Below are 18,939 nucleotides of genomic sequence, written 5' to 3'. Positions count from 1 at the left end.
CGGCCCAACCCGAATCAACTTTTAGAATATCAGGACCGGGCTGAAAATCAACTTTTTCACATTACGTTTTTTTGTGGGGGCAGGAGATTTAACGAGGAAGCAACTCGAATTAACTTTGATCGCTTTTATTATAATTTTTACATTGCAAAAAGTTACAATTATTTTTCATGCCTCGAGAGGTACCGGATAGGGGGTGTAATTTAACAATAGGTTCTAGAACAAAACAGTCCAAAAACAGGTGCTGGATCCAGTTCCGGCATGATCCTGCTCAAATTAAGCAGTATACACCTCAGTGGGAGTCCCATGCAGCTGGAGGTTTTGGCACACCATGGGTTTGTTGTATGGTCGTTTTTAAATGCATTTCATTTTAGGATTTGAGCAAATAGTAAAGATACGTTTCATGTTCCAGCAGTGTACTGTAAAATGGAACCTGGTGCGCGTTCTGCAAGACGCACCGTTTTAGAACGTTCAGATGGAAAGAGGCTATGTAGAACAAACATGCCTCTGACGTCGAATAATAACGAATCACATTCGGCTCTGTTCGTGGTTTTATCTGAAACGTTTCGTAACTGAACATTGCCCTGGAAGCGGAAGTGTGCGGTCCACGTGGTGCTGTTTTTGAGTTCATTCATTTCTGGCATGAACAATGGAGCAATGAAAAATAATATAAATCAAGATTAGAAGTTAAAAACCTAGTCTAACCTAAATCAGGTAGCTAGTTTATTAGTCGTGTTTTCTTGACTATACAATTATTGTATAAAATATCAAATAATTTGCATTACAAACACTTAGCTACGCTAGCTTGAGTGAATCGACTCAGAGTTGCCTGGATGAAAAGTACAGTAAATACCAATATGATCAAGGAAAACAGATGGAACATACCCCCAAATGCCCCTGCGTGCATGGAGAAGCATTTGGACTCGGTGCAGTACAGGGCAGGTAAGCAAAGTCACAGTTAGTGAGTGATGCCTGCCTTGTGTGATAACGTAGGTCCAGACACCTGGCATGTAGAAAGAGCTAGCTAGATACCGTAGCACGTGGTGGTGTCGCGGGAATACTGTTGTATAAACCAGATATTAGATAGCTTATCACATACGTCTGAGTATATATGGAGCTTGCGTCATTAACAGCAAAAATTACTGTGCCCCTGGCCTGATAAGATAGCTAGCTGCTAAAACGAACTTGTCACTTCGAAGAGATGTTGCCCGTGTCCTTTAGCTAGCTATCTAGCTAGCCACCTAAAGTGTAATCTAACAATTGGAGCTACCTATGCGTTGATTGTAAAATTACCTGTCAAAAGACACACCATGGCGTTAAGCAAGTTAGAATGGTAGATTCCCTAAAAAGAGAACAGCAAGCTAGTCACCTAGTTAGCTAACTTGGCTACAACTGTCAATTAAGACGTCACTGGCGTCCAGGATACAGGCCGTGTTTCTGCAGGGACTCAAAAATGTTATTTTCTGGGACCCAATCATATGGCACTTTAGCACAAGACCTCAGATGATTCAGCTATTGACATTTCTCTATTTTCTTCCCCTAGATGGCACCCTGTTGCTGGGGGCCTCCAGTCTGACGGGCAGATGCTGGCTTGGCTCCATCTGGGTCTACAGTGACCCCAAGCAGTCTCCCAACGAGGGCTTCTGCAAGGCTGGTGTGCAGACAGAGGCTGGGGTCACAGAGGCAAAGTGGGCTTTAGAGAGGAGCGTCCTAGTTGCATCTGACTCTGGTAAGTAGGAATGACCGTTATCGTTACTCATGCATATCATATTCAGCTGTAAATAAGGCTGTTCAACCACAGAGGGAAATATCTGTTAAAGCACAATGATTACATTTAATTCAGGCCACATTATCACTTAGATTACTTGGTATACAACAGTGTGGGTGCAATGGAGTTTGACTGGTGTCTTGGTGTTGTAGGTGCTATTGAGCTGTGGGAGCTAGCGGAGGATGAGAGTCTGCTGGTGAATCGGTTCACTAAACTCGAACATGATCACATCGTCACCAGCGTGAGCCCTGCTGGGTCAAACCATGCCGTCAGCGGCAGTATGGACTGCCGGTCAGTGGGTGGCATTCTCTGATTGTGTTTGTGTGTGTCACGCACATCTTGTATTTTGGATTTGATGACATAACAGACCCTAGGCCCTCAGTGTGACCAGCCTGGCTGTTAGTCTGTTTTAACAGCTGCAGGTTATGGAGTGTTTTGCAGCCTAGTATACATTTCTTAGTAAAGATTTAATATAATTATGTACGCTGTGAACGGCCTGTGTCTTGCTCAGTTCTTTCTCTTTTCTACATGCTGCAGAATCAAAGTCTGGGACCTTAGTCAGGGGGAAGTGGTCAGCACGTATAACGGTAAGGAAACTCTATATCTCTATCTTGAGCTGCACAGTGACTCCACTCTTAAAGTGTCAGTTGCAGTGTTTCTCATGTTTTATATAGCCTGTCTAGTTAATCGTTAGTGCAAACAATTGCAGAAGGTTTTGTAACTAAAACAAGTTTCTATTGGACAAATTCAGGTAGGTCCCTAGATTCCGTTTGCTTCCGTTTTAAGAAACGTTTTGCTCCAGAATCGGTATAATTCATACATTCCTGATCTGTCTCATGTTCCACAGCTCACTCTAAGCCAGTCACTTGTGTGTCCTGCAATCCATCCGATGACTCCCTCTTCCTCTCATGTGGCCAGGTAAGAGCCAAGACTGATTGGAGGGTTGTCTGTTTTAATCACTTGTTCAGATTGGAATGTGTGGCTTGTATATTGTGTGCTGTGCTATATGACACTAGATACAGTAGTAGGTTGTAACTTACTGTACAAAGGAGAACCTTGTAACAGTATGAAACTGTTAGTACACAGTCTCTCATTTCTCCATTCCCCTTCCCTCAGGATGGCCGTCTGTTGCTTTGGGACAGGAGGAAACCCACCAAACCAGCTTCTAGATTAGGTGAGTAGAACCGGTCTGAACTGCACAGCCAGCGAGGCAGAAGGGTTTTTCTGAGCCAAGATGCATGGACTTTTCAGTTTCCAATTGATTGACACCTGTGATGTTAATCTTGGATTGTAGTTTTTCAGTATTGGCTAAGGAGTGTCGTTTTTAAGGCTGCCTTTGATTCTGTTGTTGAAGTGTACGTCCACGAGTAAAGCAATATTATACAATTAAATTCTGATATCCGCATGTCAGGTCACAGCAGTAGAAACTCACTAACATGTCCTTGATAATCAATGAGGCTTGTTTCTAGATTTCCTAAGAAACTTTTCCAGCAATCCTAGTCATTTTAATAAAGCTGTGTTAAGACAATAATTGTGTACATTTTGTAAACATCCACACCTCAAACGTTTCCTGACTTCTGTAGCACACCAAAGTACCCATTCACTCTGTTCAAAGTACACATGCATGGCATGTGAATAGTCTATTTTTGAAAGCATGTACATAGTCAGGTGTGGACAACCATGTTGTTCAGTCAGTGCATGTTGCTCTGCTAGGTGCTTTCCCAGCTAACTTTGGAGATTTGATCTTGTCTCAGAGGTAGAGCCCAGCTGTTGCCCTACCTCAGTGGCCTGGCATCCCCACCACAGTACCACAATTGCCTACGGTAAGGACTAGCACTACATTTACCGTAATGCATAGTGGTCCAACCACGTCATTGTTCTAAAATATCAATCTTCCAGGCTTCAATGATCGATATTTGTTGATGATTGTGTTGGGTCAGGTGACGAGCTAGGACGCGTGACTCTGAAAGACTTTCAGGGCACAGAGCCTGCCCAGACGCAGAGCACCCACAGCCGTAGGGTCTCCAGCCTAGCCTTCTCCTCACACAGGTAAGCACCTGCTCACCTCACACACATCTATAACAGTAAGTGGTTTGTCAGACTGAGCTAACACAATGATCTCTTACCTTCCACCACAGTGCCCCCTTGCTAGCCTCCATCAGTGATGACTGCTCCGTTGCTGTGATGAACTCGGAGCTTAAGGAAACGTGAGTCTCAATATCTATGGGCTTTTGTTCACAATCTCCCTAGCTGATCCTTTTGGCTTGTCAACTCAGTCCTATTAAGTAAAATAGTCCATCATTCACCACTTAATAAGGTGGCTCTGCTCTTCCTGTCCAGGTTGAGAGACAGGAGGCACCAGGACTTTGTTCGGGGTGTCTGCTGGGCCCCTGGTGGTTCTGACACACTGACCACCGTGGGCTGGGACCACCAGGTCCTCCACCACATCACGGGACAGGATGGACCCGCCACTGGTGACTCCACGTCCCCACCGTAGACCCACCACCCAGCCTGGGTCAGGGGATAGGGGAAAGGTGGTTGTGGCAGTATGGGGTTTTGTAGGGGGGGATTTAATGGGTTGGCATGAGGGTAGAAGTTGTCAATACCCACCACACTGGAACAGAGAACAGGGCAGTGTACTGATGGTTTCCCCCAATCCTAGTCTCAAACTCCCCATGTTCATGCAGGTTTTCTTTCCAACAGATTTATAAATCAATTCTGTGTTAAGGTAGAGTCAGCAATGTACCAAGTCAATCAGGACGTTTTCTGCCACCAACTAAGAGTAAAGCTAAACATTTCAGCTTTTTTCGTCCTGCAGCTATCACGTTGAGGCAGCACATGCTCATTTGTCTTGTGGCAGCAAAGTCTTGCGTTGCAGACTTGTGGTTCATCCTGTTGCTCGTAGTGATGCCATACGCTGAGTCTCAGTTCTAGGTGTATTAGCCACTTGTAGGACATTACCTGTGGTGTACCGTTGTTTGTTCTTGGGGAAATTAACTAAGAGATGGATTGGGGTAGTTATCATGTGGGTTACTTGAAGACTTGGGTTTGGGAATGCTGCCAAAGGAAATGGGAATCTTTAATCTAACGAACTCATCTGATCGTTTATAGTCCAACCCCATGTAACCTTTGTTTACCCACCCAGGGTGCTGTATTACGTGGCATGTAAGCCAGTCTGAGAAGTGTGAGCCACTGGCTCTTTGGATAACAAGATTATGTGGGTGAATTGGATTTACTAGTCAATTATACTGTGGCGCATTCTGATATAACACTGGTCTGGAGTAACCTGGTTCAAGTTGTGACCACACAATCAATGGCATGAGCAATTTGTTTTCCAAATGAATGAAGAATTTATGTACATTTGAAAAGTCCGTAAATCTTCACTGCAGGGCTTGTTGTACCAGTGCTTCCATTCCATATTCTCCCTCGTCCTTGGCAGTTTCTTTTGTTTAATGTTCTCATTTCTCTCACATGTGTACCAGAAACAGAAAGCACTGTCCTTAACGGTTTTCGTCCACACAAAGGCGTTCCTTGGATTGTATGTACAGTACATGTCTGGTGGTGCTTTTTGGAAGTCGGAGGAGTACAACTTAACTGACAAACTTTTTCCATTCTTCAATAAAGTTTGTGTCTGAATACTGTATATTCACGAGTTGATTTTGCTTTTCCAAACACATGAATCTCACTACTTTTAGTCTTCAGTAGGACATTTTTCTCAGACAATTTGGTGGAAACAATTCATGACTTTAAAAATAGATTTTATTACATAACCCCAAAAAATAACCAAAGGAGTGGTCTGCCCTGGTATATTTTGCATAATTTTATGTTACAATGAGAAATCCAACAGACCACCACATAAAAGACAATCCAGGGTAATTATAGTTTCAATCGTTAATGAATGTGGTGGGTTTTTTTTTGCTAAAACATTCTAAAAGAACATGACAACGTTACCCAAATTAGGTGGCCATGTCCACTTACACTCCAGTCAGGAGACATGAACACTATTCTTCCTCTAATGTCATTTACCAACCCTGAAGTTTTCTTCACATCCAGTATTTGACGCATCATGGTTTTAATTAGATTACATTTGGATGGAGATATAATAATGAGCAGCTTTAATAATGACTGACGCAATAGTTAGACTTCAGCACAAATGTAAAAGTACATTTTTAATGTCCTTATGTGGCAAATGCCTGACAACTGTTTTGCTTTTATTTAGTGATCCATTGAAAGGAACAAGTTTAGTACAGTCAACTATATACAGTATGTGTCTTCTAAATGTATTCTAGTAGGCTACATTTCAATTCCGTTTATGCTGTTAACATATACAGTATGTACAGGTACTGTGGCACTCACAACCTATAAGCAAAACAATTTCTACGTCCTTTTATAGTAACGTCAAGACATTTATATAAACATCCTTTTGATGCAGGCATTCTGTATATGTTAAGACTGGCAATTTACAGCTGCTAGTTTTAAAGCAGATGTTTTTAAATCTATTAGGTCAGCCTAAGATAAAAATAAGGCAATGTATACTATCACACACTGATTAAACTGCAGCAGTCAAAGATACTGTTGAACAGGGTACTAAAAATCATTGGAGAAAGCCAGGAACCCCTCAGTGACGTCTATAAATAAATATAAAAACGTGAGGAAGAAGTGGGAACAAATAGCCTTGGACATTACGCACACACTCAATGACCAGTATAGCCACCTACCCTCAGACATAGATCTCTGGCATATAAATCTAAGAGGGCAGCTTCTACTTTTGTGCCAACATCCATAAAACTCCTCAACTCTTGTAGTTCTTGTTTTTATTTGTATCTACAGTACCAGTCAAATGTTTGGACACCTATTCATTCCAGGGTCTTTATTTTTACTATTTTCTACATTGTAGAATAATAGTGAAGACAAAACTATGAAATAACACATGGAATCATGTAGTAACCAAAAAAGTGTTCAACAAATCATAATATACTTAATTGCATTCCAGGTGACTACCTCATGAAGCTGGTTGAGAGAATGCCAAGAGTGTGCAAAGCTGTCATCAAGGAAAAGGCTGGCTACTTTGAAGAATCTAAAATATATTTTGATTTGTTTAACACTTCTTTGGTTACTACATGATTCTATATGTGTTATTTCATAGTTTTGATGCCTTCACTATTATTCTACAATGTAGAAAATAGTCAAATAAATAAACTCTTGAATGAGTAGGTGTCCAAACTTTTGACTGGTACTGTATGTGTATATATGCCTGTGATTGCATAGATTGCTCCTAATCTATTACACTGTACATGTTTTTGTGTTCTATTTTGTTATTTGTCTTGTACAGACCCGTCACCACACATATAGTTCCCTCTCAGGAAATAAAAGTTATTTTAATTGATTTGAATGAAATTGTATGTGTGGTATAATTTGGAGTTGGCTTCTCATGATGAGACCCCTTTGCTGACAACAGTTATTGGTTGTTTGGTTCCGGGTCGTACCATGAAAGTCATGCCATACGCCTGCTTTGACTGTAGCCCATTGCTAGAAAGTAGAGGAAGAAAAAATGATTAGTTAAACACTTATCATGTTGTTCTTGTCACATTCATCAATACTTTTTAATACATCTAGCTAGCATCATTCTTTACTGTGAGTCAAAACATGCAATTAGAGACACTCCTAGATAAAACAAAATTATACCAAACTAGTCACAACACCCTAAGCTTAAACAATAAAGTTGTACAATTTTGTGAAAAACTCAAACAGATAAAGTAGAGAGAGCAAGGCCTACCTGATGGGTACTTTTGATGGAGCTGACAAACCCTGAGAATTCATGGCCATTTTAGTCTCCAGCTCCTTCATGTCCAGGCCTTGTGTTTTGGCTGACAGGGTGGCATTCTTGCTCTTCGCGGTGATAACAGGGGTCTTCGGGGTGACCCTGGGGACAACAGGGACCATGGTCTCCTCCGACAAGGGAGAACCCCAGTCATCAGAGTCTGTCTTCATGGCCAGCATTTTGTTGTCCATTTTCTGGTCCATTTCCAGCATCTTCTTCTGCAGGATGGTCAGGAGCGTGGCCTGGCTGGCTGAGAGGGAGGAGGGCGCCTGGGTGGGAGGTGGCTTGGGTGTGGTCTGAACAGGTAGCTTGGGTTTGACCTCCATGACGGGAGACAGGAGTTTGGGAGGGCTTGGGGGTTTGGGTTTTGGAGGAGGGGGGGGCGCAGGGGAGGGAGTTTTGACAGGAACGATAGGGCCGGCAGTGGGGGGCAGGACTGGAAGGACAGGGGTGGGAATGGGGTCCAGGACCTTCTTCGGGGGAGGGTCAGGTGGAGGCGAGCTGGGGGGAGACTCCACGACATCATCATGGTCATCGAATTCGGGAGGGGGAGGGAGTAATGGCAAGCATAGGTCCTCCCTGTTCTCTTCATTCCTGACAAGGCTAAAGGGGGAAGGAATCCTCTGCTCTCCACTTTGTTTCTCCACAGCCAGGAGCCCCTGAAATACTGGATTTACAATTGGCTTCTTTTCCACCACTGACTCAATGATCTGGGGTTTTGCTGGAGTCTGGATCACCACTGGGGGCTGCACTGGGACCACAGACTGTGGATTATCTTGTGAGGTCACAGAAGTGAATGAGGTGGACCTGGGGACGATGGTGAAAGAATTGGGATTGGATTCGCTGTGCTGGATGCTGGTGGATGGCTCATTACTCTTTGTGCTGTTTTCGTGTGACAAAGTGGACCTGTGCTTCTCTCGCTCTTTAGCCGCCATGAGAAGAGCCAGGGGGGAAGTGGCAGGACCCTCCCTCGTCCCAGTGACCGCACTGAACTTTAGGTTGCGCAGTTTACGATCCAGCATAGGACTGAACTTGCGACTCCGGTTTGGAGACACTTCGTGTTTGACCTGGCTAGCCTCTATGGTTACAGGGGCAGTGATCACCTGAAGTGTTGGTGATGCTTTAGTGGGGGTTTCGGCAGGTTTGTTGATAGCCTGCTGTGCTAATAAAGGCAACGGCTCCACTTTCACTTCCTCCCGAGTCTCAGGTGGGGTGGGTTGGCCTTGAAGGGTGGCTTGAAAATTATCCTTTAACTCCTTCAGGTCTTGCTCCAGCAGCATACCCGAGCTGTTTCTCCGGGCTGGCTTAACTGGCGGTGCCACAGAGGGGGCTGTCCCATTGACCTGGACATGGATGGAGTCAGTAGACCCAGGGTCATGCAGCAGTAGGATCTGCTTGTGCCTATTTTCACCTTCCACCTGCCTATCTAGAATGCCGGTCTTAGGAACACTGTAGAGCTTAGCTGTGTTCTGGGGGTTGAAGCTGGAGGGTCTAGGGTTCTGTACAGGGGGTGCTGGAACCTGGGGGAGTTCACACATAATGGGGATGGAGGACAGCCTCATTGGCTTTGTAGGCGGTGTCTTCAGGGCTTTCAGAGCAGCTTGCCTCATGTCTGTAGGGGGCTGTGGAGGGGCAAACTTTGGGGGCTCTGTGATATCAGGGACAGTGGTTGGTGGTGGTGTAGAACTGGACAAAGAGGAACTAGAAGCACTGGAGGAAGTTGACGGGGGCTTCGGAGGGGCCATAGGTGGAAGTTTCATGGAGGTGAAAACATTCTTGTCCCCTTCAGAGGGGGCAACTGATGGTGGTTTTGATGGTGGTTTTGATGGGGGTTTTGGAGGGGGCATGGAGGGAGGCTGAATGGAGTCGAGGTCACCCAAGAAATCTGGTGGGGGAGGGTTGAATATGGGTGGAGGGGGTGGGGGGGCCATCGAAGGTGGAGGTGGAATAAATATCTCTCCCTCCACCAAATCAGGTACAGATATAGCAGATCCATTGGACAACCGTTCGCCGTTTACTATAAAGAGAGAACAACCATCAGAGACACAAGAAAGTACAACTATACTGAACAAAAATAAAAACGCAACATGCACAAACTTCAAAGATTTTACTGTTACAGTTCATATAAGGCAATCAGTCAATGAAAATAAATGCATTAGGCCCTAATCTATGGATTTCACATGACTGGGCAGGGGTGCAGCCATGGGTGGGCCTGGGAGGGCATATGCCCACCCACTTGGCAGCCAGGCCCAGCCAATCAGAATGAGTTTTTCCCCACAAAAGGGCTTTATTACAGACATAAATACTCCTCAGTATGGAAGATTTCTGGGATTTTTTTATTTCAGCTCATGAAACATGGGAACAACACTTTACATGTTGCGTTCATATTTTTGTTCAGTGTATTTTATTATTGTTATAACTTATTGCTGAAGTAAATTATTTAACTTTTAGTTATGGTGAAACTGATTAAATTACATCTGATCTGTACCCTCCCGCTCTGCAAACATGTTTGTGAATGGCTGCTTGGATGCTTTCTAAAGTGTTATTGTCCAAGACCTTAGACAAACATTTACCTGCTCTATATATTTCAGCCTTTACGAAAACAGAGTTGCTTTGAATTTGTGATGAACTGTGATCAACTAGATCTGTCTAAAACCAGCACGAAGGCTTAAATTCACAGGAGTGTAAATGATTTAGCTACACAGCTTAACTCCTGTATACACAGGACAGAGACCCTCACCTGCCCCGTTGATCTTTGGTCTGTTGAAAGGGGGGAGGACAGGAACTTTGGGCGTTGGTACATTAAACCCTTGTACAACATCAGAGGAGGACTGTGGGAAATAATGACAAAAGACATCAGACTGTTGACGTTTCACTCTGATGTCAGGCTGTAGAGATTGTAAGTGGAACTGAATGGGAAAGAAAGGGAATGGATTGGAGAGCAGAGATATCCCACTGGGCAAAAACTGGTTGAATCAACATTGTTTCCACATAATTTCAACCCAACAATTCTATGTGATGACGTTGAATCAACGTGGAAAACTGATTGGATTTGCAAAAAGTCATCAATGTAAGGGAATTTAGGTTAGAAGTTGGGTGAAAGAAAGTCCAATGACAGGGTGAAATCTTTGGTTGATTTCACATTGATTTGACGTTCGTTGACAACTCAACTAAATGTAAATCTAACACTCAAACAAACTGGTACGTCAGTGTACGCAAGTGGTGTCAACTGCCAAAGACAGAGGAATGCCAGGCACATTCAATCTGAAGGACTTTTCATAAAACAAATGTTTTTACTCTAATCATAGTCTGGGCTTCCCAGCAAATGGTGTCCTTTTCTATAATGGAAAAATCCTCATTGTGCAGATTGAGGCTACAGGATCTCTTACATAGTCTCATAGCCCACTGAGCACCCCCACCTGTAATGATTCAACAATAATGTCCTCCATTGGTATACTGTATCTAACCCCTTTCCAGACACTAGCTGCAGCTTACTGGCCCAGTTTGGGCCTTTTTCAGAACATTGCTGCCACTGTCATGCCTCATCCAAAGACAGGGTGTAGTGTGGGCAAGGCACAGGCAACACTCCCATCTCTTCATTGTCATTGCTCATCCACAGGCAGGGCGTAGTGTGGGCAAGGCACATGCAACACTCCCATCGTTTCACCTAAGCAAACATTAAGTGGGTATGACTACCTCTGAGAAAAAGGGCTGTGCCGTCATGTTGCTGCCTGCTTGTGTGACTGACTGTTCTCATCACAGCCTAAACACCTCTAGACATAAACACAGACTGTTTTGACACAACACAAGCCCTACAGACAGAACAGAGATATGCCCTTCCAAAGCTGATAGACTGGTCAGAATCACCCTACATACAGTAGGGACTGAAAGTCACTCCTTAGGACCTAACCACACCTTGACCAGTGTAATTACCCAATACTGGGCCTGAGGGCCTCCAATCTAGCAAAACAATCCAAAGTAAGGTTCACCCATGTAACTATAAACTGTAATCAACTTACTGCCCTTGGCCTTATGGTCAGGCCACAATCACTTGGTTTGTTTATATAGAACTTTCACATGGTACACGCTATATCCAAAATGCAGAGGACACATCAATAACTTTCATTCAGCTGTGGGGATATTAAGTCATTCGTGGAAAAGGTTCAGGTGTGGTCCATTCTCAAGAACCCTCAGTTACACTGTATCTTTAAAACAGCTAATGTGAACGGAATGCCTGCCTTATTTAATGCCTTAAATATGTCATGAATGCAGACTTCATAGGGGCAGGCAGCTCCTTGCAACGGCACAAACATTTTACAAGAAGCGAAGGGTGTGGCATTCAATGCGGTTTCTGATCCGCCTTAATTTCTTCTTTCTTTCCGTGACTCACTGGTGAAAGTCAAAGCAGTCAATCCGAGCAGTCAGTCAGAGCAGTCCAACCCCTGTGCTGCTGGGTGTGCCACATCTAATACATGCCAGAGGAGCAGTCACATAGGACACTCCCCTTTCTGAGGTAGGCTTTCATACCTACAACAAAATGACAACGTAAAGAATTCAGATACGGCTGGTCTTTTCTGGATCTACTACAGGGACACCATCTTGAATAGAAGGCAAATGAGCTTGGCGCCATATGCCAGGTCCCAGACTGTACAATACCCAAGATTGTGTAAACCAAAGGTGACATTCTTATAGTAACTGTGTCCCCATGAGAATGTCTAAGTAAATAGTGTGTGAATTTCTGAGGACAAACTCTACAGAAATGACTTGAGAGGACTGGGTAAACACCCAAACAAATTGCATGCATCCATGTCACATGGATAGCCTACTTGCAAATACATATGGGTTACTCCTTCTGTTATACATATGAATAGCCTGTGCAAGTGAAACCTGCCGGTTAGAAAAATATGCTTTCAAAGTGACAGGGTGTGAGTGATGGATGGGTCTGACTCTGCAGTGGTCACACAGAGATTAATGATTACAGGAACACCCTTCATGAGGCAATGCAGATTCTCTTTCAGGCACTACAAAGACCTTTTTAAGAAAGAATTCACAATTTAGCAGACAGTTATGCAAATGTAGAGACGTAATATGGGGCCTTCTGCATTCGCAAGAAGACAAGCCCGGAAACAAGTTCCATGTGATAATCATCTTGAAGTGTTAGAGAACAACAACTAGAAGATTGACAAAGCTTGATCAGTCTCAACAAAAGATGCAACACCGTCTTGAGTGTTGGAATGTAGATTTGAAAGCTATTAATATTTCCGCACATCATGCAGAGTTACTGGAACTTACCGTGAAGTGCTTTACTGTGGGTCTGTTCCTTACTTTGGCAGTGCCTGATTCAGGAATGGCTGATGAATCCAACACCAGCTCAACATTGTCTGAGAAAAAAACAAACACACAACCCACCACTTTAGTCTACAGTATAGATAAAAACCAACCAGTCTACCATTCAGCTGATCAGCACAGCTCTGGAAGGAGATGCAGTCTGGTGACTGCAGAGTTTAGTAATTTGGCATGTGCATAATAACAGGTTGAGGCATTTTGTCTGCAGTTCTCAGAATTACTGACAAACTATTATGTAATGCTATGCTGTTTACTCTGTCGGGGGGATTTCTCTTGTTGACAGCAAAATAGCATTTAGGTTACAACTATTCAAGCTTACAACTATTCAAAGCAGTTAAATGATTGATTCTAATCAACAGAAGAGGTTGTCACCTTATTGCTCAAACACTGAAGCCTAAAATCATGTAGTTCCATAGAGTACAGAATACACTGCTTCTCACATCATCCATGAATCCCTATTTACCAAGGAATGTCAGGTAGGACATAGAAGTGTGGTGCAACATTCATAACAATCCCAGGGGTCATGAGTCATGAGTGTTTACAGTTCATCAACACTGACCTCAGGTTATTCAAGATATGGTTATTGGGCAGAGGTGGGATTGAGGCATATAGAATGGGTCTATATAAAAGATTACGTGTGAAACACACTCATTTGGACATTACTCACCACCTGATTGATTTTCAAGTGAAATGTGACTTTGCCAGAGATGGTCTATATTGTTTGTAGATAAAGGAAAAAACATATCTGTATCTACACAAAACACATTAGCGGTAAATGGGTTTGTGTGGAGTAACTCTTGTGATTCTGTATGGCTCAGTCAGCCATTCCAATGTTAGGCATGTCACTGTCAAATAACTAACTGATGAGAGAAATGTCATAAAGCGACTGCAGTCAGTGAGACACTGGTCATGCTCTGCTCTCACTTCAAGCACTGAGACTCAGACTGATATGACTATGAACAAAACATTATACAGCCCTTCAAAACAAGTATGGAAACAACAGCCAGTGTATAAAGTGTTTTGGCATCTAGTTACATTTCCCAATGGGGCATAATAGGCATTTTCCTATTGAACACCTGCATAATGTAAAAATACAAATATCCCATCCAGTGGCATGTTTGCACTTCGCAACCAACCACCTCTCCATTGTTAGAGGTCTCATATGAACAGATCAGCAAACTTTTCAGAACTCTATGGGGTTTATTCATATTTATGTTTTAATTAGTCCCAACTCCCCAAAGCCTGGGAAACCCTTATGTCAGGCAGTCGTGTTCTCCTTTGAGTATAACGACTCTGGCTCAAAATGATACGGTATTTGATCAGGGAGCAGTCTGTTTTAACATCTCAATAGCATACCTACTGGTAATAATATGTATAATGTTGTAATCATTTTTGATACAGACATGTTTTAAAATAATCGCAAGGAAAAAACGTCATTCCTATTCATGTGTGCATTTAGGACACATCTTTTCACCCACTTATCTGTCACAATAACAATTGCAAAGATCGGGACAGTCGTCAAAGAAAGACTGTTGATCACATGATAAATTAATAATGAAATTGTTAGTGTTATATAATTGCTTAATATATGACAGTAAACACTTACCCATCTCCTTGACGTTAATATTGGTGTCGAAAAGAGATTGGTTCTTTCGACCCAAAAAAAACGTTGACTTTTTCATTTTGATGTCCTATTGGTCGGCCTATTATCCAAAAGAATCGTTAACACATTATGTTAAGCAGGAGCTTCCATAGACAGGCGTAAAAAACGTATTAATCTATTAATTCGGCTTAACGACAGGTGTATTACTGAATCCTCAATGATTCTGTGAAAACTTCGAGGGAGAGAAAATGGCCACCGCCCCCTCTCCTATGCCTCCCTATTTTGTAAACCGACAGGTAAGGCAGAGAGAGAACAAACACATCATGCCCCAACCCTGTGCCTCCCAGCCAGCACGCCAACAATGTTTGACAGCAACATTCCAATGTCATACAAATCTTTCCAACTGTCCTCTCACTTCCCCCTGTTATGTCTCATTGTGGGTGTTGATGTGCTTGTTCGATTTAGAAATAGTATGATTATTACTGTTAAAAGAACAGTGTGAGTCAGGTGCCCTCTTCAAGCCAAGGGCTGGTCATGATGAGCAGGTGTAAACCCCCATAGAGATACAGTTGGCTGTGTAACAAGGACCATGGTCTTCATTATAATCAAATTCGATTTATGCTGGCCATTAGCAGCCAAAACCCAACGTGTTTTACAATGGTGAGAGGCGAGTGTGTGAATTGAGGGCCAGAATTAGTGTAATGCAAGGGGTTTTCCTTGACCTGATCCTGTTGGTTTCCTGCTTAACTCCGTAGAACAGGTTCTGTCAGTTACTAATATTTTTTATTTTTTTTGTCCATGATTTGATTTCCCTCCCTTGGCCCATTGCTGAATCAGAGTAGTACGTGATTGGTCATGGTTTGGTCTCTTGGTAACACTGCCACAACACACAGTTGTTTTGCAGCCAGAGGAGGATGATGAACCAATGGAGGATGGCCCCCCCTCTGTCTGGTTCCTCTCAAGGTTTCTTTCTTCCAGGAATACTTTTTTTGGAAAGTTGGCACTGTGCTGCTGCTACACCCCATGGCACAAAAGCGTTGCTACATTTGTCCTCAGATATATGGTATAACATAGTCCAGGGGTTCTCAAACATTTTGGGGCCCAGGACCCCTTTTGTGATAGCAAATTCATCAGGGACCCGCTCATAATCAGAACAAACTCGAGTGTTACGTGGGGCGGAGCAGGTGAACCCAAGTGCAGACAGACGAGGAGACAGGGATAAAGGTATTTATTGAAAAGCAGGGGGAGTTGGGGTGCAGGTCTGAGGCTGAGGCAAGGGGAGTAGGGGCAGGGTAAGCAGGTCTGGAGAAGAATCCAAGGAAGCAGTAGAGCGGGTTCCAGGGCAGGGAAGCAGGACTGACGAGACGAGGGACTGGAGACAGGGACCAGAGTCAGAGCAGACGGAACTGTAGCAGAGAGAAAAGCAGCGTCAGGCTAGGGTAAAAACAGGCACAACGGGATAACAACAGGACTTGACCCAAAGACTGACTGAGCAGAGGCTACGAACTGGCAGTGTGGAAGTGGCAGGGCTGAGTATTTGTAGAGGCCTTGATTGTGGAACAGGTTGCAGCTGGTGGGGATCTGCTCTGCCTCCAGCACACCTGTCTCCACTCACACAATCACATACACACAGAGATAGCAGGAGAGAGCACTGGGGGAGTGGCAGCAGGTTAGGAAGAGTTTTACTATGACTTTGCAGTGCATAGCCAGCCTGCCCTGGAAAGGAACATTTGAAAGGCCTACCTCTTGGCATCAGAAATAACATTTAGCAGTTTACAAGCTAATTTCCTGCAATTTTACACATTTTGTCATGGGACAGAGATATTTTTTGTTGTTGCAGCTTTAAAGCTAATATCTTGCAATTCTACACATTTTGACATGAGGCAGAGAGAAAAGGTTGCAGTTTTAAAGCTCAAGGGTAAACCCATTTGAATTCAATAACTTTTTGACAGCATCCCTTCTGTTTTAAACAAAATTTCCCATACATGTTTGCCCATAGAAGAAGTGGTCAGAAAAGCAACTTTTTGGACCTGAATGTTTTTTCTCTCTGGTATGGTGGGGAATGCAAAATGAGTTAACTTTTAGCACCTTTATCAGGTGATAAAAGTGCTTAAAGTTTACCCATTTTGCAGACCAGAGACATCCATGCATTCGTCACTGTCACAATCGCCTAGAGTGGTGGGTGCAGAGTCAAATGCAGAGAGCAGAGGATACTGGGGGAAACCGACTTTATTAGGATTCCCAAAACGAACGCCCAAAACAACAGGCGAAAAACAAAATAAGAGACAGGTGCAACCAATAAGACCAAACAAACAGAAAAGGAAAAGGGGATCGGTGGCGGCTAGTAGACCGGCGACGACGACCGCCGAGCGCCACCCGAACAGGCAGGGGAGCCACCTTCGGTGGGGGTCGTGACAGTACCCCCCCCTGACGCGCGGCTCCCGCAGCACACCGCCACCGGCCTCGAGGGCGACCCGGGGGGCGAGGCGCAGGGCGATCCGGGTGGAGGCGGTGGAAGTCCCTCAGTAGTGATGGGTCCAAAATGTCCCTCCACCGGTACCCAGCACCTCTCCTCCGGACCGTACCCCTCCCAGTCCACGAGGTACTGTAGGCTCCTCACCCGGCGTCTAGAGTCCAGAATAGAACGTACAGTGTACGCCGGGGACCCCTCGATGTCCAGAGGGGGCGGAGGGACCTCCTTCCTGCAGGGGACCAGCCACCACCGGCCTAAGGAGAGACACATGAAACGAGGGGTTAATACGATAGTAAGGAGGAAGCTGTAACCTATAACACACCTCGTTTATCCTCCTCAGGACTTTAAATGGCACCACACACTGCGGCCCCAGCTTCCGGCAGGGCAGGCGGAGGGGCAGTTTTCGGGTCGAGAGCCAGACCCGGTCCCCCGGTGCGAACACGGGGGCCTGACTGCGGTGCTGGTCAGCGCTCCTCTTCCTCTTCTGCCACTAGCCACTAGTTTCAATGATTTCTGGACGGCTCTCCAGGTGTCCTTCGAGCGCTGCACCCATTCCTCCACCGCAGGAGCTTCGGTCTGGCTCTGATGCCATGGAGCCAGGACCGGCTGGTAGCCCAACACGCACTGGAACTTTGACATGTTAGTGGAGGAGTGGCGGAGGGAATTCTGAGCCACCTCCGCCCATGGGACGTACCTCGCCCATTCACCAGGCCCGTCCCGGCAATACGACCGCAGAAACCTACCCACATCCTGGTTCACTCTCTCCACCTGCCCATTACTCTCAGGGTGAAAACCCGAGGTCAGGCTGATCGAGACCCCCAGCCGTTCCATGAACGCCCTCCAAAATCTGGACGTGAACTGGGGACCCCGATCAGAAACGATGTCCTCAGGCACCCCGTAGTGCTGGAAGACATGGGTAAACAGAGCCTCCGCAGTCTGTAGGGCCGTAGGGAGACCGGGCAACGGGATGAGACGGCAGGACCAGGATCGTGGTGTTTCCCTGAGACGGGGGAAGGTCGGTGAGAAAATCCACCGACAAATGTGACCACGGCCGTTGTGGAACGGGGAGGGGCTGTAACTTCCCTCTAGGCAGGTGTCAAGGAGCCTTGCTCTGAGCGCACACCGAGCAGGAGGAGACATAAAACCTCACGTCCTTGACCAAAGAGGGCCACCAGTACCTCCCCCTAAGACTCTGCACTGTCCTCTCGATACCAGGATGACCCGAAGAGGGTAGTGTATGGGCCCATCGAATCAAACGATCACGGACACCAAACGGCACGTACTGAACACCCGCTGGACACTGGGGGGGTGCAGGTTCCAACCGTAACGCCTGCTCGACCTCCGCGTCCACCTCCCATACCACCGGTGCTACCAGACATGAAGCTGGAAGGATGGGAGTAGGATCGATGGACCGCTCCTCGGTGTCATAGAGACGGGACAGCGCGTCGGCCTTCGTATTAAGGGAGCCTGACCTATAGGAGATCTTGAAACGAAATCGGGTAAACAAAACATGGCCCACCTGGCCTGACGCGGATTCAATCTCCTCGCTGCCCGGATATACTCGAGATTACGATGGTCAGTCCAGATGAGGAAAGGGTGCTTGGCCCCCTCAAGCCAATGTCTCCACACCTTCAGAGCCTTGACCACAGCTAACAACTCCCGGTCCCCCACGTCATAGTTCCGCTCCGCCGGACCGAGCTTCCTCGAGAAGAAAGCGCATGGGCGGAGCTTCGGTGGCGTGCCCGAGCGCTGTGATAGGACGGCTCCCACCCCAGCCTCGGACGCGTCCACCTCCACTATGAACGCCAAAGAGGGGTCCGGATGAGCCAGCACGGGAGCGTCGGTGAACAGCTCCTTCAGGCGACTGAAGGCTCTGCCCGCCTCCGCTGACCAGCACAAGCGCGCCGGCCCCCCCTTCAGCAGTGAGGTAA

At 45.4% G+C, this 18,939-nt stretch overlaps 2 protein-coding genes across 2 annotated transcripts; one reads left to right on the top strand and one right to left on the bottom strand.

The window, feature by feature from the left end:
* Positions 1 to 228: 228 nt before the first annotated feature.
* On the top strand, positions 229 to 5,408 carry LOC139559648 (methylosome protein WDR77-like). Its single transcript, XM_071375828.1, has 10 exons — positions 229 to 939; positions 1,541 to 1,726; positions 1,918 to 2,056; positions 2,303 to 2,352; positions 2,613 to 2,683; positions 2,882 to 2,939; positions 3,520 to 3,588; positions 3,706 to 3,814; positions 3,904 to 3,972; positions 4,106 to 5,408. Exons 1-10 carry the CDS (start codon positions 831 to 833, stop codon positions 4,260 to 4,262), a joined length of 1,017 nt encoding a protein of 338 aa, XP_071231929.1. The 5' UTR covers positions 229 to 830; the 3' UTR covers positions 4,263 to 5,408.
* Positions 5,409 to 7,045: 1,637 nt separating this feature from the next.
* On the bottom strand, positions 7,046 to 14,757 carry LOC139559641 (uncharacterized protein C6orf132 homolog). Its single transcript, XM_071375815.1, has 5 exons — positions 14,539 to 14,757; positions 12,879 to 12,967; positions 10,327 to 10,417; positions 7,542 to 9,603; positions 7,046 to 7,294 (listed from the first exon to the last, which is right to left on the bottom strand). The coding sequence occupies exons 1-5, from the start codon at positions 14,612 to 14,614 to the stop codon at positions 7,195 to 7,197; spliced, it is 2,418 nt and encodes an 805-aa protein (XP_071231916.1). The 5' UTR covers positions 14,615 to 14,757; the 3' UTR covers positions 7,046 to 7,194.
* Positions 14,758 to 18,939: the final 4,182 nt, after the last annotated feature.

This window comes from Salvelinus alpinus, chromosome 2, assembly GCF_045679555.1.
Source record: "Salvelinus alpinus chromosome 2, SLU_Salpinus.1, whole genome shotgun sequence".
Taxonomy (NCBI): Eukaryota; Metazoa; Chordata; class Actinopteri; order Salmoniformes; family Salmonidae; genus Salvelinus; species Salvelinus alpinus.
This window is presented reverse-complemented; position numbering and strand designations above follow the sequence as displayed.

What these genes read in the sequence shown, in the direction of transcription:
- LOC139559648 (XM_071375828.1), top strand. Translation starts at nt 831, where the DNA reads ATGAAAAGTACAGTAAATACCAATATGATCAAGGAAAACAGATGGAAC. An exon ending in AGTGGTCAGCACGTATAACG is followed by an intron (nt 2,353 to 2,612) that starts GTAAGGAAACTC and finishes CATGTTCCACAG; the next exon opens with CTCACTCTAAGCCAGTCACT. An exon ending in CAAACCAGCTTCTAGATTAG is followed by an intron (nt 2,940 to 3,519) that starts GTGAGTAGAACC and finishes ATCTTGTCTCAG; the next exon opens with AGGTAGAGCCCAGCTGTTGC.
- LOC139559641 (XM_071375815.1), bottom strand. Translation starts at nt 14,614, where the DNA reads ATGAAAAAGTCAACGTTTTTTTTGGGTCGAAAGAACCAATCTCTTTTC. An exon ending in TATTAACGTCAAGGAGATGG is followed by an intron (nt 12,968 to 14,538) that starts GTAAGTGTTTAC and finishes TTTTTTTCTCAG; the next exon opens with ACAATGTTGAGCTGGTGTTG. An exon ending in CCACAGTAAAGCACTTCACG is followed by an intron (nt 10,418 to 12,878) that starts GTAAGTTCCAGT and finishes TATTTCCCACAG; the next exon opens with TCCTCCTCTGATGTTGTACA.